The sequence below is a fragment of the Phycodurus eques genome, chromosome 2, assembly GCF_024500275.1.
Source record: "Phycodurus eques isolate BA_2022a chromosome 2, UOR_Pequ_1.1, whole genome shotgun sequence".
In the NCBI taxonomy this organism is placed as follows: Eukaryota; Metazoa; Chordata; class Actinopteri; order Syngnathiformes; family Syngnathidae; genus Phycodurus; species Phycodurus eques.
Genome location: NC_084526.1, coordinates 3,515,353 through 3,542,548, shown reverse-complemented (window position 1 = coordinate 3,542,548; position 27,196 = coordinate 3,515,353). Strand labels below are relative to the sequence as shown.

Genomic DNA, 27,196 nt, shown 5'->3' with positions numbered 1-27,196 from the left:
GTACAGTATACACTTTCCAGCCATTACTTTATATAGGCCTGCACATTTTAATACAAAATATTAATCAAGACTACGTCTAAAGTTGTTAATGCATTGTCTATCGTTATGATGTTAGTTTGCAACTGTAAACTCATTATTAGGATAAGCGGTTATCAAGAAAATGGATGGGATGATGGATGAATAATTTGCTTCGCCTCTATTGCCGTTTTATTTTGAAATCTAACTAGCTACATGAACCTTTACTTTTGTAATTGAACATACTTCCTCTTCCCGGAAGTATGTTCCATCGCTGTGTGGCGCTTTGGTGGGCAGGTTCGCTCTCTTGGGAAGTTATTGTGGCACGTAGATATCAGAGGAAACTCGGTTGCAATGCAGATCCTCACACCTCACGTTTACTGGGCGCAGCGGCACGGAGAGATCTATCTCCGGGTGGAGCTCAGCGATACCAAGGTAAAATACGTCCCACTACGTCCATCTGCTTAGCCTTCAGCCTAATCGTGGTCACACTACAGTTACATGCTTGGCCCCTGGCGAATGTCCAACGTCTGGCTAACTTGCTCTCGCTATACTGACTGCATGCATAATTAAAGCGGTTTTCTTCGCGAATTGAATTACGGGTATAGCATTTAAGGTCACGCAAAGGTTGTCCTTTATAAAGCAGGTGTTACCGACCTTTTCGAAACTGCAAGAGTGACATCTTTGGTGCTGATCAATGCAAAGGGCTACCAGTTTTATCACAAGTTTCTTCAAATTACACTAAAGTGTATGCTCACAAATATTATCAACAACGATTTAACAAGGTAGGAAACAGATAAATGTCAATACACAATACTTTATTTCTATACGTAGATCTCTACAAGTGTTTTTTAGGTGTGTCACTAAAAAATTCAAATCAAAATAGAGGAAGTCATTGGAGCATATATACAAATCAGTCGCCTTTCGGCGAAATTCGCCGTTTAGAACTCAAAATAGCCCATTGAATCGTATAGATCCGATGAGTTTTTCCTGGAGTGGGGGGTTTGTCATAGGCTGTTTCGTACTCCTTGAATGCTGGCAGCTAGCTCCATTCCACACATCCACCATCCACACACAGATGTAATTGTGAACATTACTCTGTGGCGGACGAATATGCGCGCGCATTCGCCTGAGGTTCCGCCTGTGCGCTCGGGACCTCGCTTTGGATAAGTCACAGAAGTTGACGAGTCCAGAAAAAACACTTCCGCCGCTTCTGCTATTAATAAGTAACGTTACTTTTACTCCGTTACTATAATCCAAGTGTCACTCACAACTTTTATCTATCAATTATTGCTTAATTATCAACAATTTCGTGCGCGCGACTGTGACTCCCACTTCCGCAATCAGGCGCTGTTTGTGCCAATCCAATTTAAGCGCTAGTGATGTTTAAGTCTAGTTCACCAATCAAACAACACAAGAAAGTCACAGGACCTCACACAACATCTTCTGTTGGTATTCATAGGTATTAACACGAGATATGCCAGCCCGGCTGATTGTCGTGCCTACGTGGTGGCCATTTTGGGAAGGTCGTCGTTACTGTGACGGCAACGGCGCACTACTTGTGTTTACATTTAGATGAACAAAAACAAAAGCAATAAGCTCCTTGAACCGTCACCTTATCGTGGTGGAGGGGTTTGTGTGTTCCAATGATCCTAGGTGCTAAGTTGTCTGGGGCTTTATGCCCCTGGCAGGGTCACTCATGACAAACAGGTCCTAGGTGAGGGACAAGACAAAGCACGGCTATGATGAGAAACATTATTGGATTGCGTTTTCCTTGCCCGGACGCGGGTCACCGGGGCCCCCCTCTGGAGCCAGGCCTGGAGGTGGGGCTCGAAGGCGAGCGCCTGGTGGCTGGGCCTGCACCCACAGCCTGAAAGGGTAACGTGGGTCCCCCTGCCCATGGGCCCACCACCTGTGGGAGGGGCCATAGTGGTCGGGTGCATTGTGAACTGGGCGGTGACCGAAGGCGGGGACCTTGGCGATCCGATCTCCGGCTACAGAAGCTGGCTCTGGGGACGTGGAATGTCACCTCTCTGGCAGGGAGCTGGAGCAGGTGTGCGAGGTTGAGAAGTTACGACTAGATATAGTCGGGCTCACCTCCACACACAGCTTGGGCTCTGGTACCAGTCCTCTTGAGAGGGGTTGGATTCTCTTCGACTCTGGAGTTGCCCACGCTGAGAGGCGCCGAGCAGGTGTGGGTATACTTATCGGTGGACGAGAGGGTAGCCTCCCTCCGCCTTCGGGTGGGGAGACGGGTCCTGACTGTTGTTTGTGCCTATGCACCAAACAGCAGTTCAGAGTACCCATCCTTTTTGGAGTCCTTGGAGGGGGTGCTGGAGAGCGCTCCCGCTGGGGACTCCACCGTTCTGCTGGGGGACTTCAATGCTCACGTGGGCAATGACAGTGAGACCTGGAGGGGTGTGATTGGGAGGAACGGCCCCCCGATCAGAACGCGAGTGGTATCCTGTTACTGGACTTCTGTGCGCACCACGGATTGTCCATAACGAACACCATGTTCAAGCATAAGGGTGTTCACACGTGCACTTGGCACCACGACACCTTAGGTCGCAGTTTGAAGATCGGTCGTGTCAGCTTTGGTGGTTGATGAGGAAAAAACTCTTGACGTGTGAGGAGTTCGGTGAGCCGGTGGGGAGAATACTTCGAAGACCTCCTCAATTCCACCGACACGCCTTCCCATGATGAAGCACAGTCTGGGGTCTCTGAGGCGGGCTCTCCTATCTCTGAGGTTGAGGTCACTGAGGTGGTTAGCCCGGAGTTCCTAAAGGCTCTGGATGTTGTGGGGCTGTCCTGGTTGACACGCCTCTGCAACATCGCATTGACATCGGGGACAGTGCCTCTGGATTGGCAGACTGGGGTGCTAGTCCCTCTTTTTAAAAAGGGGGCACGCAGGGTGTGTTCCAACCACAGGGGGATCACACTCCTCAGGCTCCCTGGTAAGGTCTATTCAGGGGTGCTGGAGAGGAGGGACCGTGGGGAACTCTAATCTCAGATTCAGGAGGAGCAGTGTGGTTTTCGTCCTGGCCATGGAACAGTGGACCAGCTCTACACCCTCGGCAGGGTCCTTGAGGGTGCATGGGAGTTCGCAAAACCAGTCTACATGCGTTTTGTGGACTTTGAAAAGGCGTTCGACCGTGTCCCTCGGGGAGTTCTGTGGGGGGTGCTTCGGGAGTATGGGGTGCCGGGCTGTTCGGTCCCTGTACGACCAGTGTCACAGTTTGGTCTGCATTGCCGGCAGCAAGTCGGACTCGTTTCCGGTGAGGGTTGGACTCCGCCAAGGCTGCCCTTTGTCACCAATTCTGTTCATAACGTTTATGGGCAGAATTTCTAGGCACAGCCGAGGCATAGCGTGAGTCCGGTTTGGTGGCCTCAGTATTGCATCTTTGCTCTGATTTGGTTCTGTTGGCTTCATCAAACCGTGATCTCCAACTCTCACTGGAGCAGTTCGCAGCCGAGTGTAAAGGGGCTGGGATGAGAATCAGCACCTCCAAATCTGAGACCATGGTCCTCAGTCGTAAAAGGGTGTAGGGCCCTCTCCAGGTCAGGGATGAGATCCTGCCCCAAGTGGAGGAGTTCAAGTATCTTGGGGTCTTGTTCACGAGTGAGGGAAGAATGGAACGGGAGATCGACAGGCGGATCGGTGCAGCGTCAGCAGTGATGTGGAATTTTTATCGGTCTGATGTAGTCCAGAATGACCAAAACCGAAAGGTGAAGCTATCAATTTACTGGTCAGTCTACATTCCTTCCCTCACCTATAGTCACGAGCTGTGGGTCATGACCGAAAGAACAAGATCCCGGATAAATGCGGCCGAAATGAGTTTCCTCCGCAGGGTGTCCGGACTCTCCCTTAGAAATAGGGTGAGAAGCTCGGTCATCCGGAGGGCCTCAGTGTAGAGCCGCTGCTCCTCCGCATTGAGAGGAGCCAGATGAGGGGGCTCGGGCATCTGATTAGAATGCCTCCCGGACACGTCCCACCGGGAGGAGACCGCGGGGATGACCCAGGACATGCTCGAGAGACTGTGTCTCGGCTGGCCTGGGAATGCCTCGGGATCCCCTCGCGACTGCTGCCCCTGCGACCCGATCTCTTCCTCTATTGCTACGCTTACGTTTATGCAACATTTTTGCTCATCAGATCAGCCAGTGTCGTATTTGTTGCACTGGTCTTTTGTATTTTCGGGTTGAGGTGCTGCGGGTCATGGCCTTGGTTGTGAGCCCCAGTTTGTAAGAGTTGAATAATGATTAAGGATTTTATATTTCATGCCACTTTTTATCTTGCAAATTGTACGAAATCGACTTGTACAGAAATTAGTCTAAGTCATGAGGAAATATTTGACCGAAACCTTGACTGTTTGGTTGAAAAATGCCCGTATGTTTCTTACTAGTTGAGACACAAATGTGACGTTTAAAGAGGACATTTTCAAATTTCTCCAATGGCGGTGTCCGCTCAAGCCATCTTATTCCGGATCATGTCGAGACAACGCTAATTGACAGATTTACATCAAACTTAACAGAAAAAAAAGCATTATAATAGATCATCACGTCACTGTACCTTTCAATCATGTCAAAATTCTATGAACATTTGATTTTGGATGCCAAAATCGAGGAACATTTTCATCTTTGCCAGAACCACAGTCACAGTCAATCTCATCTGAATTGAAAATTTCAAAAACGATGTGGTAAAGACAACGTCATTGGCCAGTAGAACAAGGATTACCTTGCGCGAAACAATGACAAACGCGATTTTGGTGGACCGCCGCTGAATTCAAGTTTGGACATCCACGACCCTATAGTGAGGATAATAGGATATCAAGAAAATGGATGGATGGATGGATAATTTACATGTCTTCTGTTGCCGTTTCGCTTCGGGAAATCCGGGCATAGTGAAATGGAAAGAAAATGGCGGCCGATGATCAGGATTTAGTAACATAACTAACATTTTAAAATGATTTCTTCTACAACATGCTGAGGAAATGACAAGGTCCTGTCCCTGGTGAGGGACAAGAAGAGTTATGAGAGAGAGTTATGTCATTGCTTGAAATGTACCTAGCATCCAATCTGGGGGAATATTTAACAATACTCTATATGTTACACCTCAATAAAATGAGTATTAATACACAATAACATTATATAGGGGTGAAAGTCTGATTTTATTGTCTTTTCTGTTTTCTGTTTCAGAATCTTGAAATCAACCTGCAAAACAACACAATTCAGTTCAGAGGTTTGTGTGTGTGTTTTTGTATCTTTGCAAATGTCTTTACACTATCTAAAGAAACAAAATGCTAGGTGGCTAGTAGTCAATGTACAGTATCTTAGTGTACAGTACGTCTTAATTCTTCAATTTAGTAGAGACTAACTGCAGCATCAAATTGATCAAATCATATATTCTATATATATATTCCAATTCATAATGTTATTGTTTTCCACAGCACTAGGACATGGAGCTAGAGGAGATAATGAATACAAGTTTAGTTTAGAGTTCTTGGAAACCATCAGACCTAAGGTATTGTCTTTTTTCATTATTTTTTAGTTCCAGCTAATTGTACTTTACTATAGCTGTCTTTCTGTCTGTCCATTTACCAGTCCAGCTGTGCCAAGTACAGTCCCCTCCAAAAGTATTGGAACGGCAAGGTCAAGGTCAATTCCTTTGTTTTTGGTGTATACTGAAGACATTTGGGTTTTCAGATTGAAAGATGAATATGAATATATTCATTTCATGGTATTTACATCTAGATGTGTTAAACAACTCAGGACAGAGTACCTTTTGTTTGAAGCTACCCACTTTTTAAGTGAGAAAAATTATTGGAACAGACATGATTAACTAAAAGTGAATAACATTTAATATTTGGTCACATAACCCTTACTTGCAATAACTGCATCAAGCCTGCGACCCAGTGACTTCACCACACTGTTGCCTTCTTCACTTGAAATGCTGTTCCAGGCCTTTACTGCAGCCGTGTTCAGTTCTTGTTTGTTTGTAATACGGAGACGCTTCATCATGCAACAAGACAGTGACCCAAAACACACTGCCAACACAACAAAGGACTTCATCAGGGGGGGGAAAGTGGAAGGTCTTAGACTGGGCAAGTCAATCACCGGACCTTAACCAAATAGAGCATGCATTTTACCTCCTGAAGAGGAGACTGAAGGGAGAAACCCCCAGAAACAAACAAGAACTAAAAGAGGGAGTGGAGTGATATGTTTAAATAATTTTAGGGTGATAGCAGGATAAGCAGAGCTGCGTTGATTTTTGTTGATTGCACAGATTAGCATTAGCTAACATCTACGTTAGTTTCTTTTACTATGTGACAATTCTTTGATTGGGGTGGGGGCGTTTGTCACAGCTGTGTTATTAGGACACTGAGGACCTGTTTTGAGTTGTGAAAAAAAACACACAATATATCTCCTTCAAGCAAGAAATATTAGCTTTTCAAGGGTGCAACATAAAGCTTTTTTGAGTGGTGGCCCCGTATATTCATGATATAATACGTAAGGTTTTTGTGATTATTTCATATTTAGTGTCTTTATACTGTATTATTTAGGTCCCTTTAAGAAATAATTAGTGCAATTGCATTCATGGGGCGGCACGGTGGAGGACCGGTTAGCACATTCGCCTCACACTACTGAGGACCTGGGTTGAAATCCGGCCTCGCCTGTGTGGAGTTTGCATGTTCTCCCAGTGCCTGCGTGGGTTTTCTGCCACATTGCAAAAACATTCATGGTAGGTTAGCTGTAAATCTTTCAATTTATTTATGGTGAGTGCAATTTGATCTGACATGTTTGTTTGCGTTTGCTTCGCAGCTCTTGCGCGCCTGCGCAATGTGAAGGGGGGAAGGGATGCTACACTTGGGCTGGGTGATGATGTAAAAAATTATAATCATGATTATGCTATAGTCTTTAGGTGAACCCAAATGCGTGTCCATTTATCCAGTCAGGCGATGCTGGTCGCAATTTCTCATTACATCATCACAACATCCTGTCTTGGACGGGATGTTTCAGAGATAAAAGAATTTCAGACCGAGACTGAAAATGCCCCCTCCTTAAGCAGTCACCTTATCGTGGTGGAGGGGTTTGTGTGTCCAAATGATCCTCGGAATTAAGTTGTCTGTTGCTTCACGCCCCTGGTAGGGTAACCCATGGGAAACAGGTCCTAGGTGAGGGACCATAGTAAGCATGGCTCCAAAAACCCCTATGATGAATAAAACAAATGGATGTAGGGTTCCCTTGCCCGGACGCGGTTCACCAGGACCCCCTCTGGAGCCAGGCATGGAGGTGGGGCTCGAAGGTGAGCGCCTGGTGGCCGGGCCTGGACCCACTGGGCCCAGCCAAGCACGGCCCGAAAGGGTAACATGGGTCCCCGTTCCCATGGGCTCACCACCTGTGGGAGGGGCCATAGGGGTCGGGTGCAGTCTGAGCTGGGTGGTGGCCGAAGGAGGGGACCTTGGCGATCTGATCCCAGGCTACAGAAGCTGGCTCTAGGGACGTGGAATGTCACCTCTCTGGCAGGGAAGGATCCCGAGCCGGTGTGTGAGGTTGAGAAGTTCCAACTAGATATAGCCGGGCTCGCCTAAACACACGGCTTGGGCTTTGGCACCACTCCTCTCGAGAGGGGTTGGACTCTCTTTCACTCTGGAGTTGCCCACAGTGAGAGGCACCAGCAGGTGTGGGGATACTTATTACGGACGTCACGGTGCTCAGCACACACTGCAGCCCGCATTTGGAGTCGCTGTTTTTGAACTGTAAACCATTCTACTCGCCACATGAGTTTGCATCGTTTATACTGGCTGGAGTCTATATTACACCGCAAACTAACACGAACGCCGCATTGCTAACGCTCGCCAAACAAGTCAACGAAATTGAAAAAAAAACACCCGGACTCACCCCTCATTATTCTCGGGGACTTTAACAAAGCTAAACTCAACCACGAACTCCCTAAATACAAGCAGCACATTGACTGTCCTACCAGGGAAAATAATACTTTAGACCACTGCTACACTACGGTAAAAAACGCATACCGTGCTATACCTCGTGCAGCCCTGGGCTCGTCTGATCACTGCTTAATTCACTTCATACCGACGTACAAGCAAGAACTTAAATGTGCGAAGCCTACAGTGAAAACAGTCAAAAAGTGGACCAATGAAGCCAAGATGGAACTTCAAAGCTGTTTAGACTGCACAGACTGGAGTGTCTTTGAAAATTCAGCTGGAAGCCTGGATGAATATACGGACACTGTCACATCCTATATCAGTTTCTGTGAAGAGGTTTGTGAACCAACAAAATCATTTCGGACATTCAAGCCGGGGTTCACTGCTAAACTTAAGCAGCTTCGCCAAGCTAAGGAAGATGCATATCAGAGCGGGGACAGGGCCCTGTATAATCGATCTAGAAACCAGCTGACTAAAGAAATTAACATTGCAAAGAGGATCTATGCAGCAAAGTTGGAAAAACAGTTTAGCGCGAACGACTCAAAATCAGTCTGGCATGCATTCCAATCGCTGACTAATTACAACCGACAATCCCCCCAAGCTGAGAACAATAGCACACTAGCCAACGACTTGAATACCTTCTATTGCAGATTTGAAAAGGACAGTTTCACTCCACACACCCACCCGGCCGCACCCGCGACCACAACCACACCTCTGACTTCTGCGTTAACCATCCATGAACAGGATGTGAGACGCATCTTCAAACAACAGAAGATTAACAAAGCGGCAGGACCGGACCATGTGTCCCCATCCTACCTCAAAGTCTGCGCGGACCAGCTCGCTCCAGTCTTCACTCAGATCTTCAACAGATCTTTGGAAATGTGCGAAGTTCCATCCTGTTTCAAATGCTCCACCATCATTCCAGTCCCCAAGAAACCTGCAATCTCTGGTCTGAATGACTACAGGCCTGTCGCTTTGACATCTGTGGTCATGAAGTCCTTTGAACGTCTCGTGCTGGACCACCTCAAGAGTGTCACAGGTCCCCTGCTGGACCCCCTGCAGTTTGCCTACCAAGCGAACAGGTCTGCGGATGATGCAGTCAACATGGGACTGCACTTCATCCTAGAACACCTCGACAGTGCAGGGACCTACGCGAGGATCCTGTTCGTGGACTTCAGCTCAGCGTTCAACACCATCATCCCTGCACTCCTTTCAACCGATCTTCTCCAGCTCAGCGTCTCACCTGCCATCTGCCAGTGGATTTACAGCTTTCTGACGGGCAGGACACAGCAGGTCAGGCTGGGGGAGGCCACCTCATCCACATGCAGCATCAGCACTGGGGCGCCCCAAGGTTGTGTCCTCTCTCCGCTGCTCTTCTCTCTCTACACGAACGACTGCACCTCAGCGAACCCGACTGTCAAGCTCCGGAAGTTTGCAGATGACACCACTGTCATCGGCCTCATCAAGGACGGTGACGAGTCTGCATATCGACAGGAAGCGGAGCGGCTGGAGCTGTGGTGCGGCCGACACAACCTGGAGCTGAACACGCTCAAGACGGTAGAGATGATCGTGGACTTCAGGAGGGATCCTTCGCCACAGCTGCCCCTCACGTTGTCCAGCTGCCTTGTGTCAACCGTCGAGACCTTCAAGTTCCTGGGAATTACAATCTCTCAGGACCTGAAGTGGGCGACCAACATCAACTCCGTCCTCAAAAAGGCCCAGCAGAGGATGTACTTCCTGCGGCTTCTGAGAAAGCACGGCCTGCCACCGGAGCTGCTGAGACAGTTCTACACAGCAGTCATCGAATCAGTCCTGTGTTCTTCCATTACAGTCTGGTTTGGTGCGACCACAAAAAAGGACAAACTGCGACTGCAACAGACAATAAAAACTGCTGAAAAAATTGTTGGCACCCCCCTACCCACCATTGAGGACTTGCACGCTGCCAGAACTAAGACAAGGGTGTGCAAAATCCTCTCGGACCGTCTGCACCCCGGTCACCAGCTCTTCCAGCTCCTTCCCTCAGGTCGGCGCTACCGATCAACGCAAACTAGAACTAGCAGACATTCCAACAGCTTCTTCCCTCTTGCGATCAACTTCTTAAACACCAAACCTACAATTCCATTACAACATGCTGGCAATTTTTTGACTTGAGTTCGTTGTCACATTTCTGTGGGGCCAATTATGTATTACTCGTGCACTCACTGTAGTTGTCTCGCCATGCTGCACTATTTGCATATACTGGCCACTCATGCCAGAGTAGCATCTGCTCCATTTGCACACTGATTGAGGAGTATCTGTAACATTTGCACAACCGACATTGTCCCAGATGATCGCACTACTCGTCACTTTAAACCGCATACATCTCCTTGAAGTCTTGGCGCCCTTTGCACAATGGTCATTGTACCGGACTATTGCAATATTAGTCATTCGAACTGCTCTAAGTGCTAGAGGACTCTGCATCTTTTTGCACAATTGTTTTTGTCAATGTCTTTATGTCTCCAAAGTGTTCTGTAAATTGACTGTCTATTGTACTAGAGCGGCTCCAACTATCGGAGACAAATTCCTTGTGTTTTGGACACACTTGGCAAATAAAGATGATTCTGATTCTGTTTCTGATTCTGACTGGTTAGAGCGTCAGCCTCACAGTTCTGAGGACCCAGGTTCAAATATGGCCCCGCCTGTGTGGAGTTTGCATGTTCTCCCCGTGCCTGCGTGGGTTTTCTCCGGGCACTCCGGTTTCCTCCCACATCCCAAAAACATGCATGAATTGGAGACTCTAAATTGCCCGTAGGTGTGAATGTGAGTGCGAATGGTTGTTTGTTTGTATGTGCCCTGCGATTGGCTGGCAAACAGTTCAGGGTGTACCCTGCCCGATGATAGCTGTGATAGGCTCCAGCACGCCCGCGACCCTCGTGAGGAGAAGCGGCTCAGAAAATGGATGGATGGATGGAAGTTAATTTCGCTAATTCCATTCAAAAAGTTAAACTTTCATAGATTATAAATTCAGGGCCCACAATTAAAAAAAAAAAATCAAGTATTTATTTGTTTATTTTTACATAATTTGGGCTTCCAGCTCATAAAACCCAGGAATTCAAACAATTTGAATACTGTGAAGAAATCAGCCCAAATTTTGCAGGCCATAAATGTTTTAAACTGAGTGTCACACACTAATCACCTCCTAAACTCAAAGAACCTGCACAGGTTTCCCCAGGTGTCATTAAATTGCTTCAGTATGGTTCAATTGTCTTAGTTGGGTTCAATATGGGGAAGACTGCAGACTTGACAACTGGCCAGTAGACCATCATTGATACCCTCCATAGGATGGGAAAGCCACAAAGGTTCATAGCTAAGGAGGCTGGCTGTTCACAAGGTGCTGTATCCAAGCATATCAATGGAAACTCTAATGGAAGGAAAAGAATGTGGCAGAAGAAGATGCACCAGCAAAAAGAGATGACCGTGGGTTTCAGCGGATTATCCAACAGAGAAGATTCTAGAATCTAGCAGAGATCTAGAAACAGTTTCAGATTAAAAAAACACCATATTCAGACGCTTCCAGGAGATGGGCTACAACTGTCTGGTTCCTCAGGTCAAGCCACTTCTGAGCCTGAGCCAACATAGGAAACGTCTCAACTGGGCCAAGGAGGAGGAGGACTGGACTGTCGGCCAGTGGTCCGAGGTCCTCTTTTTCGATGAAAGTAAAGTGTGCTTTTCATTTGGGAAATCGAGGTCCAGGGGTTTGGAGGAAGACGGGTGAAGAACAGAACCCAAGGTGCTTGAGGTCCAGTGTGAAATATCCACAGTTGATCATGATTTGGGGTGCAATGTCCAGTGCAGGTGTTGGTAAACTTTCTTAAGTCCAAGGTCACCACAACAGGCTACCAGAATGTTTTAGAGGACTTCATGATTCCTTCTGCTGAGGATCTGTATGGAGATGCAGATTTCATCTTCCAGCAAGACCTGGCCCCTGCCCATACCGCCAATAGCACCAAAACCTGGTTTGATGCCCATGCCATCACAGTGCTTGACTGGCAAGCCAACTCATAAAACAGGAAAAGTTTAGTTTTCATTGAGAATCTATGGGGTATTATCAAGAGGAAAATGAGGGTCACCAGACCCAAAATCAAAGACGAACTGACAGCAAGCATCAAGGAAATCTGAGCTTCCATAACTGCTGATTGCCTCAATGACACGGCGCATCGAGGCAGTGAAAACAAAGGGATTCCCAACCAAGTATTGAAGATTAACATCGGTTTGAAAGTACCATATGTTGTATTTTGGTGTCACATATTTATTGAGACCCTAATTTCTTTCTTTTTTTCTACAAAAACTGAGAAGTAAATGGTAATTTCTTGTAATTTTTTAAATTCCTGATTTCGTGGGTTTTATGAGCTGGAAGGCCAAATTGCGTAAAAATAAACAAATAAATACTTGAAATTGTTTGAATTATGTGCCCTGAATCTATAATCTATGAACTTTTAACTTTTTGAATGGAATTATGGAAATAAATAAACCTTTCCATGATATTCCATTTTTTTTTTTTGAAAGGGTCTGTAGCTCGGGCACCAAAGCAGCCCGGACGCCAACGCCATGTCAACAGGATAGACGACAAACAACCATTCCATGGCACCTACGGTAACTAGTTTACCTGCAGCTCACTGAAAAGCCGAAATGCCGTAGGCTTGGAGAGAGCATGCGAACATCAACCATGTCATCAAAGTCCATGACTCCATAACGCAGAACTCCACCGAACAAACAAAAAGAGTCAACAAGCTGGAGAAAGGTGTGCGAAAGCCACCTAAACTCAATAGATAGACTAAACATAGTAGAGTCGAGCAGCATGAGCGCCAACGCTAGGCCTGTGGTATGGGCGGTAACAACCCTACCCGCGGATCACTATGAGAAACACAACGGCGCAGCCTGGGCGAGGGTACGTGGTCACCGCCCTCACCAGCGAAGGCTATGAACAACAGCTAATGAAACCCACCGAATAGACAACAAGAAGTGTCAAAAAGCCGAGGACAGGTGAACGAATGTCACCCAAACTCCATAGAGATGGGATAAATAAGCATGGCAGGGTCGGGCAGCCTGAGTGCTAATACCAGGCCAAGCGGACGGTCAAGAGCCATCCAGCAGGATGTGCGGTGACAATCACACCCACAGATATGCATTGTGTCTTGCACTCTGTATATTCAAACGTTGCGTACTGATAGCATACGCATCAGTGTTGACACAACAGCAAACCCCACGAAAATCTATTTAAAAAACAAAAACAAAAAAACAAGCAAGTTACGACTTATTTTCAATGTCCATGCATTGCCTTCCATGGTAACGACAACCTACCCAAGATGGCCGCCACGTAGGCACGACTGCTACTGCGCGCTGGTGCTCTAATGTTCATATTTATGATCACACCAGCAGATGAGGAATGAACAAAACCAGTCGAGCAGCCTGGGTGCAACAGTTACGTCGCGGCAGACAAAAGAGTTAAGTTGTGGCACGCGTGGGAACTATGTACCGCAAGCGGCTCACAATGAAAAGCCGCAACAACCTATGCCGAGAGAGGGGGCGTGGACGCTACTGTCCCCAGCAAAGGCCACCATTCAAAGTTATAAACACAGCAGAGTTGGGACACCCCATCGGTGGCTTGCTTCGAGAAGTCTCAACGCCATAAGCTGGGATAGGGGATGCAAATGCCACCTTCGCCAGCAAAAAGGAGGTGAAATGGAGAAAATAGGAGGCAGGGCCGAGTAGCCTGGGTGACAACACCAGGCTAAATTTTACAATAAACACAATACCTTTTTGTATGCATACAAGCGAGTATTCAGTACTTTCAGCCCTGCCTTCTGTCGGTCAGCAGGGGTGAAATAGAAATCAACTACCTTATTTTCCGCACTATAAGGCGCACTTAAACGCCTTTAATTTTCTCAAAAATCGACGGTGCGCATTTTCACCCAGTGCGCCTTATGTATGCACTGAGTTCCAAAATCTGTAAAAATGTTGTGCGATTTTGGTAAGCACTCCGCTTGATTGCCTGTCGGACCATTTCCCGCCGACCTAGGGACGTAATACGTACACTATGTACGCTGGCAGCGATAAACCAATTAGAGAACATTACGTTAAGCTACGTACAGTACGTACGCTTACCTCCGCCACGCCTACGGTAGGTATGCTGTACTACCTGTATGCTGCTAAACATTTGTTTGGCTAAGGACCCCCGAAAATGGCATCAGCGAAGAGACTTGCTTACGAGGCACAATTCAAACTACAGGCTATCAGTTATGCGGTTGTAAATGGAAATAGAGCAGCCGCGAGAGAATTCAAAATCAATGAATCTATGGTTCGGAAGTAGAGGAAGCAGGAGACTCCATTGCACACCCATATCACCGCTACTGTGAAAAACCAAGTGAAGCAAATTAATTCGGAGCTTGCCATCATTCCTGGAGAATTAACAAAAGAACTCCAACCGCTGCACATTGGTGAAAACAGGGCGTTCAAAGTGAAGTTGCGAGCGGCGTGGGAGCGACGGACGAGAGACGGCGAAGACACCTGGGAGGCAGTGCCGGGCGAGTTACGCCGCCATATGTGAATGGCTTGTGAATGCCTGGGCGAAGGTATCTGCTTTGACTGTTGTCCAAGCTTTCGCGAAAGCCGGCATCATTGCTGAACAGCCACCTGGCAACGAGACTGACAATGACGAGAGGGAACCCGGCATGTTTGATGGCGAAATTGCCCAGCTATTCAATTCACATACAGGAGATGAGGACTTTGATGGATTTGTGACAAAAGATTGATCAAAAAATAATGTGAGAGTATTTTTAAATGCGTAGTAGAATAAAGTTCAACCAAACTCACTGTTTTGCTTCCGTTACCTTGTTTTAGCATGCGCCGAATAATACGGTTTGCCTTATGTATGGCTTAAGTACAGAAATAGACCCAGTCATTGAAACTGCGCCTTACAATCCGGTGCGCCTTATGGTGCGGAAAATACGGTAACTTAAAAGATTCCTTCCCTTTACTTATTTGCAGCTTATTTTTGTTGAATCAAAATTATGTCTTTTTGGTTGCGGTTGCTTAACAAACTACTTCAAATTTTTACCTTTTTAGTACTATTTAAGAATCATGACTGATAGTGTCGGATCATTCATTTGAGATAGTGGTTAGATTGACTAGTTACTGTATACAGGTACTGTTGTGATTTATGGTCATTGTATAATGCTTGTTTTGATGTCTTTGTATGTACACCATGAGGTCAGTCAGTGTGCTTTCACTGAACGTATTGGTGTATCATAACCAAGATGCCAAATGCATGTGATGCTGCCTAACATAATCCCTGATGAGGACATTTGATGTCTTACCCATGTTGTTCTTTCATCACTGTGTTCCATTCAGATTGAACACAAGTCAACACAGCATCAGGTTGACATCAAAATCAAGAAGCAGGAAGAGCGCTGGTGGGACCGTCTGACGCTACAGGAGAAGAAGCCTCTATTTCTGGCTCCAGACTTCAACCGCTGGCTGGATGAGTCTGATGCTGAGAAGGAGCTTCAGGCTAAGGTTTAAAATGAAGGGCTGGGCTGCTTTTCAACATCTAACATTCCTTCATCAGAAAATCCCTCTTTCTTAACAAAGTCTGGATATCCCTCAGTGACAGAAATACTGCTCTTGGCATCTTTAAAGTTGTCTTTGTCTTCACCATGAGATGTAGACCATCATCTTTAGCAGAAAAACGTTCCAAGTGCTACAATATTTACTATTCAGAATATATTGTGAGGTTTTACTTCAATGTTTTTAAGTATAGCCTTAAAACAGTAGCTCGACAAAAAAAAAATCCTGTAGTCAGACATTCTCATTAATTTCTGGAATAATAAAATGTTAATATGTAACATAATGGTTTGTTATCTTTCAGGAGGAAGAACAGATCAAGAAGATACATGTGGAGTCAAGAATTCAGAAAGACCGTGAGTCCAGATTAAAATTTCACCCGCATACGAATCAAAAACGATCAGACATGATAGTTGTCATCACTTTCTTTTCACTTCATTCTTCTTCCATAGTCCACCTCGGCCTGAAGAAAGGCTACTTATTTATGTACAATCTGGTGCAGTTCCTTGGATTCTCCTGGATCTTTGTCCACATGACCGTACGGCTCTTCATTCTTGGTCAAGGTTTGTAATGCACTGCCAACAGAGGGCAAAGTCGACAGAGACTCAAACGTATTGCACCTTCAAATTGACTATGTGACATAGCTTAACAATGTTAAGTTTGGTTTAGTGGTGGTGGTCAGTGTTGCGGTGTAGGTTAGCGGTCCAAGGGTTGCCATGGCCTTCTGTGTTGCACTACTGCTCCCAACCTACATTCCCAATTTGAATGCATTAATCATGCATATATATATATATATATATATATACTCTTTATGCGGTATTCACAGGTAGATTCCTGAAGATCATGTTTGCCAATCTGGGACTTGGCAATTGTGACTGGATGGAAAATACACTAATTACATAGGTGGTGGGTCTTGTCACTAGATTAGAGCTGGCATGTCTGAGGTGCCAAGTCCCCTTTTGGAGATGGTGGCACGGTAGCCATGATTTGGGGCTTTCTCCCCCATGCCTAGCCCTACCCTGGGGGCTCACCTAGCTTGGGGGTGGGCTGAGCCTCAGGGCCTTGCTGCAATGGCGAGAGGTCGAGTGCATGATTTTACCCCAGTGCCGTGAACAAATCCTCAGTGGTGGTCGGACCTAGAATTGTTGGTGCATAAGTGTTTGCGCAAATGCTTTTCTTTATGTTTATGTCTGATTGAACACCATTCTGTTTTCTAATTAGTGTTCTGAATGTTTTTGTAACATGATAAGGTCAATCTCCTTCCAAGTTGTATTTATTTGCTGTGCTGTGCCTCTGTCATTCATAATATCAGATTAAAACAAAACATATAACATTTGACATACCCCTGTCCAACTGAACCTGCTCAGTGCTGGCACAAGCCCTATTTTTGCTTAAATTATAGGAGAATGTTAGTAGTAGTCTAGTTTGTCTTGTTCCCATACAGTAGGCTCAAAGTAAATTACAATTCACAACCGGAGGGGGAACATTCATCCATTTTATACCATTTATCCTGTTCAGGGCCATGGGTGACTTTGGGGCGGGAGAAGGGGAACGCTGCACTTGTCACGAAACAATGAGGATACTCACATTCACATCTATGAGCAATTTCGAGTTGCCAATGAACCTACCATACATGTTTGTGGAATGTATTAGGACTCGAGGAAGCTGAAGTACCTCATTCCAGAGATGGGGGGGACTCGAGTCAAATGACTTGATTCGAGTCAAGTCGAATTGCCAGTTTTATGACTTGCAACTTGCTTGGCAAATACTTCAGAAAGACTTGACTTTGACTTGAACTACATGACTTGACAAGTCATCTTGTTTCGAGTTGGAAATCTGCATTTGAATTGAGAGTTTGCCTTTTTATTTTGAAAGTAAGAAACATTTTGGGTGGGTCATTCGCGTCAATATGGCAACACAGTCTGCGTTGTTGCGCACTTGCCAGTGTGACGTAGTCACCTTCATGAACAACGATGGAAGGAGCTCCAAAGATAATACAATTTTGGATTCAAGGATTATGTTGTCGATGAAGTCTGCGAAAAGAGGATGGCAGCCTGCATGGCTTGCAACTCGCACCACCTTCATCCGTCACTACAAAACTCACAAAGACAGGTAAGCTAATTTAACAGTTTCGCCAGCTCGTCAAACATAAGATTCATAGACTGGTTTGGGAAGATTAAAAATAAAAATCCTCTGATTTTGAACGTTTCAGTACAGCTAAGTAACACTTTATGATAATTGTCTGAACCTTTCGTCTCGGTTCGTAGGCATGCAAAAGTATCTCCTTTTCTCTTTCTGTCTCTCTAGCTCATGCTAGAACAGAAAGTAGCCCCTAAAATATAATGCTAAACGCTGAATGCAGAAGTGAAGCGGTGTTGCTAGCGTTGTGGAGATTTAATAAAAAGAAAACAGTTGCGGAGACGTTTGCGGGCATGACGAAAGGGCTAAAAGATGCCAGGTGCGTTAGAAGTGCATTACGGATCACTTTGCATTACGGTCACGACAATCGCAATCGTTGACAAAAGTGCGTTCCACTATTACAAAGTACAGTACAAATTATGAGTGGCTGCGTGTGAATATAATTGTCATGCGAGTGAACGTTTTTAAGTGTCACCATCAAAATGTCATCTGTTGTGTCGGCGTTTTGATAAAGCTCTCTGCACTATGTTTTTAAAATTGAGACCACAGCATATGAAACATAACGTTTAATCTAATGACAATTGTTCTGAGTCAGTGCTTCTAAATAAATTGACAAACCCGATTAAGTGTTTTAATTAAAGTAGAGGAGAGAAATGGAATGCAGAGTTTGTTCAAATGTTTTTTTTTTGTTTTTTTTTTTGAAGGATGGCAACATTTTTATGTCATGTATTATTCCCTTAATTATAAATCTCTGTCATTCTGCATGAGCTCATTAAGTTCACATGTAATTATATTTGACCAACAGAAAACAGTCTTGGCTTTTGCTTCATTGTGTTCTCTTAAGAAGAGTTACAAGGCTTCACCAAAAGGTACAAAGCATAGTTTGTTCAGAAATAAAGTTCAGTTAAATTGTTTGAAATATAACTTTAAAACAATTCAAAGCAATCACTCATAATCTCAGTTGTTGTTCATTCATAAGGTGTGAATACCTTTTTTGTGTTATGATTTATGGGGAAAATAAATTATTACCACTCCAATATATGTTGCGATTGGAGCAAGCTTGTATTACTTGATTTATTTGCTGTGCCTGTCATTCTTTCAAACAAGTCGCGTCAAATCATTAAATCAAGTCATGATTTGACTCGACTTGTTTGAAATTTAGTGGTGACTCGACTTGACTTGCTTGATTAGTGTTTATTTATTTTTATTTGTCCCCCCCCCCCCCCCCCCCCCCCCACACTTATCCAAAGACACACACTGCGAACATGTTGCACAAACTATAATGTTTTTTCAAGGTTACTGTTGGACCACGAGTGTAAGCAATCTCATACTAAATACTAAATCCAGGAATACTAAAAGAATTGATAACATAAGAATTATATTGTATGGTTTATACGACAATTCCTAAGATATATCTCCTATAACTAGTATAACAGCATTCAATTTCCAACACAGGGAAATAACACTCTGGACAACGTTTTTACCCCTCTGAGAGGAGCCTACAAGGCCCTTCCACTCCCCCACCTCAGTGCCTCAGACCACCTCACTGTAATGCTAATGCCAGCTTACAGACCACTGGTTAAAGTCACGCAACCAGTTAGGAAACGGTTACAGGTGTGGTCAGAAAGCTCCCTAGAGGCACTTCCAAACTGTTTTGCCACCACAGACTGGACCATGTTAAAACAGGCTGCCACTGACAACTCCATCACTGACCTTCAGGAGTACACAGAGACTGTTACCGCCTACATTAGCAAGTGCATGGATGATGTCACCACAACTAAGTACATCACTGTTCATGCTAATCAGAAGTCATGGCTTACAACGGCGGTCTACAGACTATTGAAGGTCCGTAACGCTGCTTTTAGATCTGGGGATGTCCCGTGGCATCAGGTAGGCCAAGAGGGAGTACTGTAGGAGGTTCGCCCACCGCTTCAGTAACAGCAGTAACACCAGGAGGCTGTGGGGAGGTATTCAGATCATTACGGACTACAAATCCTCACCACAGACCTGTGACACCTCCCTGCTGAATGAGCGAAACAACTTCTTTGCTCGCTTTGAGACACACAACAGCACACCTGGACACCATTCTGCACCCTCTCCTGGTGACCATGTGCTGACACTGACCCGGGACAGCTTGAGAAGATCCCTTGGCAAGATCAACGCACGTACAGCCCCGGGCCCAGATGACATACCTGGTCGTGTTCTGAGGGGCTGTACAGCTGAACTTACAGATGTCTTCACGGACATCTTCAACACCTCCTTGAGTCAGGCTGTTGTCCCTGCGTGCTTCAAAGCCACCACCATCATCCCGGTCCCGAAGAAGTCGTTTCCCTCCTGTTTCAATCACTACCGTCCAGTAGCGCTCACTCCCATCCTGATGAAGTGCTTCAAGCGGCTAGTCATGCACCACATCAAGTCACCCCCATCTACACCACCCTCCACTCTGCCCTCACACACCTGGACTCTAAGGACTCATGTCAGAATGCTGTTGATAGACTTCAGCTCAGCATTCAATACCATCATCCCCCGACAACTGATTCGCAAACTGGACCAGCTGGGTCTCAACACTTCAATGTGCAACTGGCTACTGGACTTTCTGACAGGGAGACCGCAGGCAATACGGTTCGGCAGCAAAACATCCAGCACCATTACCCTGAACACGGGGGCTCCTCAAGGATGTGTGTTGAACCCGCTACTCTTCATCCTGCTGACCTATGACTGCACACCGATACACAGCTCCAACCTCTTCATCAAGTTTGCAGACAACAACTGTGGTAGGTCTTATCAGCAACGGGGATGAGACAGACTCCAGGAGTGAGATGAGCCGCCTGGCGCCTGGACAACAATCTCTCGCTGAGCGTGGCTACGGCCAAGGAAATTGTTGTGAACTTCAGGAGAGTGCACTCCCAACATGCTCCCCTCCCCTGAACATCAACGGTGCTGCGGTGGAGAGGGGGCCCAGCACCAAGTTCCTGGGAGTGCACGTCACTGAGGACCTCTCCTGGACCAGCAACATCAAACAACCCTAACCACCACAGCTGTGTCGTCTGCAAACTTGATGAAGAGGTTGGAGCTGTATGTCGGTGCGCAGTCATAGGTCAGCAGGGTGACGAGGAGGAAACGCAATTCTTAAACACTAACTATAAAACATCGGAAAGGGGAATCTCGTTTAAGGGGCCTTAAATAGAACAGTAGTAATGCATTTGTTCTCATGATAGGCTTTTGAACTTGAGTGAATACTAGACCACTATTTTGGCTAGATTTTAATTGCAAACATAATTCGCATCAGTGCATTGTGTATGTTCATTAACATGAAAACAACAAAATGGTCAAGGAAACACTGATGGACTCTCTTTACACATTTTGTTCTTATTTAAAGTGAACCGAAACACAAGGAGACAGTGGGGATTTGTCTTGCAAATGGCAATGATTACTAATTATGATTATGCTTAATACCTCATGCAATGTGCTGTTTCATTATAGCGGTTTGTTCCTCTTCCTTCTCCTTTCTCCTTACTTCTCCACAGATTCATTTTATGATACCTTCCACGTCACAGCTGATGTGATGTACTTCTGTCAGATGATGGCCGTGCTCGAGGTGATTAACCCCTTGTTAGGCTTGGTCAAAACTGGCTTTTTCCCCGCCATGATACAGGTAAAGGAAAGTTGTTCCTATCTTCAATAAGACGTTTTACTGACTTCATAATTGCATGTTCTCCATATGTTCACTCGTGATCGTCTTGGACGAATGAAAGACACATCTATTTTTACCATGTCACAGGTAGCAGGGAGGAATGTCATTTTATTTGTCATCTTTGGCTGCTTGGAAGAGATGCAGAAAAAACCTGTCGTCTTCTTCGTGTTCTACCTGTGGAGCACCATTGAAGTCTTCAGGTAAGCTATCAACACTGCTGCTGATGACGATGATGGCTGTCTTTGGCTGATTCAGCTTCTCATTGTTAGGTACCCTTTCTACATGCTGGCCTGCATTGGCACGGAGTGGAAGCTGTTGACATGGCTCAGATACAGCCTTTGGATCCCACTGTACCCACTTGGGGTTGTGGCTGAAGGTAATTGCCCCTGTAAGGAGTAAAGGTAATACAGTACATTTTATGTGTTGGTGACAGCTTGTCTTTCTATGGATTTGTGTAGCGGCTGCTGTGATCCAGTCCCTCCCCATCTTCGATGCAACACAGCTGTTCAGCCTCCCTCTGCCTGCACTGCTGGGACACTACTTCAGCTTCTCATATACTCTGCAGCTCTACCTGGTTCTCCTGTTCTTGGGTAAGGCAGCAACCGCACACTTGCATCTTTACCCATTGTTGTTTCTGCTGATTTAATGACTGAGTGAATTAATGTGATTTTTCTCTCATACAGCAATTGGTAACGTATGACACTCCTGAAGTTTTCCCATAATAGAATCTCCTTTTAAAAACAACAACAACAAATTGCATTTACGTTATGTTGTATCAATTGCGTGGCACGGGGAAAGACTGCTTAGAGCGTCTGCCTCACAGTTCTGAGGACCGGGGTTCAATCCCCGTCCCCGCCTGTGTGGAGTTTGTATGTTCTCCCCGTGCCTGCGTGGCTTTTCTTCGGGCACTCCGGTTTCCTCCCACATCCCAAAAGCGTGGTAGGTTAATTGAAGACTCTAAATTGCTCGCAGGTCTGAATGTGTGTGCGAATCAAATGGATGGATGGATGGATTAATTGCATTTCTGGGATTATTTGTTCTTATTGTGCTTTGTGTTTAAATAAATGAATAAACATTAAATAAATATTGACCAGCGTTTCTTTTCTTCCTCAGGACTCTTCATCAATTTCCGATATCTATACAAGCAGAGGAGGAGACGTTACCGATCAAGGAAAAGGAAAGTTCACTAATGAAGCAGCTCATATGATGAGCTGCAATATTTGTTTCTTTTTGTCATTGATACATACTCCTTTCCTTATTCCTCCTTTGCCTGGATGTTTTATATGGCGTTTTATTTTAATTTGGTGTTTCCTACATGCCTCTATTTAGATTTCCACTCTACAGGTAATTGTTTGACTGGCTCATGTTTTGTTTATTGTTTTCTATGAGAGAGGTAAGCGTAATTATAGTCAGGGAGGTGCATAACTATTTTGATCTCGTTCTCAAAGGGGCATCAGAGGTTGTTGGTGCAAGGCTTTTGCCTTACCCACCAACATCACTGTATGAACTTAAAGTAGGCATGTGTGTAAAATTTCAAAGATGAATTGATTTACGTGAGACCAGCATGATGAGACCGATCTTTTAAAGACGAATCCAGATATGTGTGATTTTCTTGCGGTGGATACACACTATTTTTATTTTTTATTCTTATATTACAGTACGAGACTGTGCAATCAGCTGATATGGCTCAGTTGTCTTGGACAGCAGCCCGCAGTATTTTATGCTCCACAGACCAGTTTCCTTTAAAGACGTCATCGTAGTCCCTCCGCGCTCATGAGCCACCGTCGCCACCTCACAAGTGGTGCCGTTTGCGGCTGAGTTTCTTGTGTGGCACACGCAGCTGAGCTCAACTGAACTAAGAAAGGAACAAATCTGTTCATGAAGGGATTCCAATCAGTACGTTTACTCAACAGATTCAGTCTTTTGAACAAGTCGTCCGCGAACGACACAACACTACTGGTGGCGTCCCCCCATCCACCACCAAAAACAAAATGTAAAGTTCTCGGCACGCAGTGACACATGAATCTGGTGTGCTTTTAGTATTTTCAATGTACATGCACACCTGTGCACCACTTATGTGCAAATTTATTATAGTATTATTTACATTCAAGAAAATATCCAGTAATTCTTTTTTTGTTTTTTGTTTTGTTTTTTTTTGCCTATTTGGCGTACATGATCATTTTTCGGCTCTTCGGTCTGTGAGACGAGCGATACTTCTGTCATCTTGTAAAAGAAAGCTGGCAGGTTGAACCCTCCATCACCGGCATAAATGAATTGGTAAAGAGTAGGCTTTACACGATCGGGGTTTTGGGGTCACCGAGTTTTAAAAAAAAAAAACGATAACCGATCACCGGTCTGATCACAAGATGGAGCAATGGGTCTATTTAAATGACTTGTTCATTTACTTAATTGCTCGAAAAATTGTTGAGAAGAAATACATTTTTGTTCATCTATTTATGTCAGTGAGGCATAGTGACAGACAGAACAAATAATTGCTCTTCTATTAGATGGCAGGAAGTACATACAGTAATTCATGTATCCAATTTTTGTAACATTTTGGTTGGTGTGCCGTGTGATTTTTCAATTGTAAAATATGTGCCTTGGCTCCATAAAGGTTACATTACTTCACACCACCGGAACTTTAGAGCATGATTCGACAGAACGCCGGTACAACCGTTAGTGCTAGCACTAGCTTGCTAGGCTACATAACGTTTTGTTGTCTGCTTGCGAGCCGTATCGTATTAAAAGTATGTGAATATACCTCAAGCAATCCTTGAATTAAAGTCCTCTCCCGAGCACCGGTGACCACAAACACATGTTTATCCCCATTTAGTTCTTATAATACACACAACGCGATCGATTGTTGTTGTCGTGGCCGTGGAAACGAGCGTATCCGGTCGCGTTTGAGTTGACAAGATAAAGCCCAGTGATCGTAAAAGAAGGGATGCGGTGGTATTAGAATACAAGATTTTGCAGTAGTCTGAAATCGTGAAAGACCAAATTTGTCTTGTAGTCTGATCCGGGCATTACATGTTGTCTGTTTCAGATGTGTTGTCTGTCTCACACCGCCGACGTGTTTTTTTTTTTTTTTTTTTTTTTTAAATAACTTTTTTGGCGGCCAGATATTTACAGTACTATGTCAAAAGACACGTGTCAAGGCTAAAAATAAACTAGCTTTTGGATTCAAACATACCGTACATGATGGCGACGCGGAGTAAATGTCTTTTGCGGAGCAGATCAACGATGTCATTGATCGGATCGGCCCGAAGAGGCTGGTAGCACGGTTGCTAATAACTGCAACAGAAAAGGATGGGGCGCTTGCAGATTTCAACTTTGTCAACACAGCATTTCCATTATGACACTCGTTGTTGTCAACCATAAGAAATGTTAATATTTTTTATATATGCTGAGCCTTTATTTTGTGTAATATTTATTCATATTAAATTAAGATTTTACTTTTTGTTATGTGTTTTACCCTGAGTAACAGTTAGGTGTTTTGGTTGTTGAATGCTGTTTGTATTATCTTTTATTCTTGGGAAACTAAAATAAAAAAAGTCATTTAGGAAGTAGTTGCGTTTTCCAAAGAAAACAAAGTAGAGCTGTAAACTAAAGGTTAGATGGTCAGAAATTGATTTGAAAAAAACAGATGTTTGTGCGTTCTGTCTTGCTCATAGGATGCTGTTCTCCATTTCTTTATGAAACCAAAAAGATGTATTATGATAAGGTATAGTGTTTAAATATGCTTTAAAGTTTGTATTTATACTGATACAAAAAAATATCATATACACTAATATGCTAATCTTTTTTTGGGGGGTGGGGGTCACCATCAGCTGTTGTTATGACAACCAATTTTCTGTAGCATTGTATGCGTGTACCCTGCTTCTCACCCAAAGTCTGCTCGGATAGGCTCCAGTCCGCCTGCTTGGAATACGGAAGCTGGATAGACGGATGGATGAAACAAATGAATTTATTCAGTATATTCAGTTAGTCAGACTCAACATTGCTGAATGTAAATGTAACCAAAGGAAGCATATCGCAGCACTGCCACCTCACGCTTGTGTGAAGTAGACAGAACTGGACTCACCTTCAGTCCGTCACAACGACTGCATGACCTTATTCCACTGTTCAAGAGTAGTAGGACGTAATGAAGTATGAATACTTTGTGTTTCACTTGAGTATTTATTTTCCTGATGACCTTTTACTTTTACTCCCTACATTTGAAAACATCTGGACTTTCTACACCATGCTTTGTCCAAATAGGCTTGTTTCTTTTTTCCCAACCTAAGAGGATGATGCGACAACGTAAAAAAAGACAGAGAGAGGCACAGCCAACTGCAGTTGAGCTCTTGATTGATTGAAATCTCTGGGACTATTATAAAAAAAAAAAAAAAAAAAAAAACGGACTGGAGGAGAAGTATAAACAACAATGATGCAACAGATATTGAGATGCAAGATATTCCCCATGGCCATGGATAGTTAATAACGTTGAATGACTGATTCGTGGTAAATGCGCTGTCTTGTGCCAGCCTAACCTTCTGCCGTTAAATTTTTCTGTCTCATCTGGGAAAAAAAAAAAAAAAAAAAGTACAGATAAGGTGTATAATTTGGCATTTTTGTTGTTTTGTTTTGCTTATGCCAGATGTGCTCAGTCCTGATGATCCTGTCAGATTTTAGCATGCAGTAAAGCTAATAAAAGAGAAAAAAAAACTAATTTGTGAGTGGCCACTTTATTCCCAAGTCATCCAAATTAATAGTGTGTATAATTGACAGTAAAAGATTATTCTCTTGTACTTAAGTACATTTCAGAGTTCGGACTTGATGATTATTTGGATTCGATGGCGAACCAAAACTCTTTAAAATGAAAATAATACAAAGTCTACAGGCCACACCGCTTATTCTCACAAGGGTCGCGGGCGTGCTAGAGCCTATCACAGCTTATTTCGAGCGAGAGGCGGGGTACACCTTCAACTGGTCGCCAGCCAATCGCAGGGCACATACAAAAAACAACCAGTCGCACTCACATTCACACCTACGGGCAATTTAGAGTCTCCAATTAATGCATGTTTTTGGGATGTGGGAGGAAACCGGAGTACCCGGAGAAAACCCACGCAGGCACGGGGAGAACATGCAAACTCCAATCCACAAATTATTTGCACGTATTTTACAAATTCAGAAATATCCACGATGTATACGTGTTTTTTTTTTTTTGTTTGTTTAATGTTGTGTGTGCATTTATCATGATTTTGCATTTGTAAATATATATATATATATATATATATATATATATATATATATATATATATATATAATATATATAATATATATATATAATATATCAATGGGCACATGCATTTATTTTTGAGACCGGCAGTGTTGCTCTCGCCATTGATGACTTGACATGTCATGTCATTGTCAAGTTGTTGTTTTTTTTTAATTGAAAGAACAAATGTAAACAATGAATTATGTAAGTCATTCCTTAAATATCACACATACTGTATATCATGAGCCAGATGTCGAACTTTACAGTAGAATCCATGGGGAAAAAATAATTTAAAAAATAATAATACAGAAGAGGGCTTTATTAAGTTATAAATTAAATATACTAAGAAGAGAGAAACGTTGAAGGGCTTTCGTATTCTTTACAAACTACAAAGATTTGTACAAAAGCAGAGACTCGTTCAACCACTTATTTCAACAGGGTTTTGTCCTGAAATATTTGCATTTGTGACTAAAAAAAACTCCCTAATAACAACATATTAACAAAATCCAAATTCTTGTCCTTGACAAACACACCAAACTTAATATA

General features: G+C 44.2%; 1 protein-coding gene across 2 annotated transcripts; it reads left to right on the top strand.

Moving 5' to 3' along the window:
• The first annotated feature begins 277 nt into the window (after nucleotides 1–277).
• LOC133395325 (very-long-chain (3R)-3-hydroxyacyl-CoA dehydratase-like) lies at nucleotides 278–26,277 on the top strand. Of its 2 annotated transcripts, XM_061664106.1 has the most exons (11): nucleotides 278–450; nucleotides 5,209–5,251; nucleotides 5,460–5,533; nucleotides 15,345–15,509; nucleotides 15,862–15,913; nucleotides 16,010–16,120; nucleotides 21,224–21,351; nucleotides 21,478–21,590; nucleotides 21,660–21,766; nucleotides 21,849–21,980; nucleotides 22,504–26,277. In XM_061664106.1, the coding sequence occupies exons 1-11, from the start codon at nucleotides 370–372 to the stop codon at nucleotides 22,578–22,580; spliced, it is 1,083 nt and encodes a 360-aa protein (XP_061520090.1). In that variant the 5' UTR covers nucleotides 278–369; the 3' UTR covers nucleotides 22,581–26,277. The 2 variants fall into 2 exon arrangements, with proteins under 2 accessions (XP_061520090.1, XP_061520092.1); XM_061664108.1 differs by lacking the exons at nucleotides 278–450; nucleotides 5,209–5,251; nucleotides 5,460–5,533 and adding an exon at nucleotides 12,532–12,587.
• The last annotated feature ends 919 nt before the right edge of the window (nucleotides 26,278–27,196 follow it).

Bases quoted from the DNA above. Each gene is read 5' to 3' on its own strand.
- LOC133395325 (XM_061664106.1), top strand. From the start codon at position 370: ATGCAGATCCTCACACCTCACGTTTACTGGGCGCAGCGGCACGGAGAG. The intron at 5,252-5,459 runs GTTTGTGTGTGT...TGTTTTCCACAG, and splicing joins CAACACAATTCAGTTCAGAG to CACTAGGACATGGAGCTAGA. The intron at 15,510-15,861 runs GTTTAAAATGAA...GTTATCTTTCAG, and splicing joins AGAAGGAGCTTCAGGCTAAG to GAGGAAGAACAGATCAAGAA.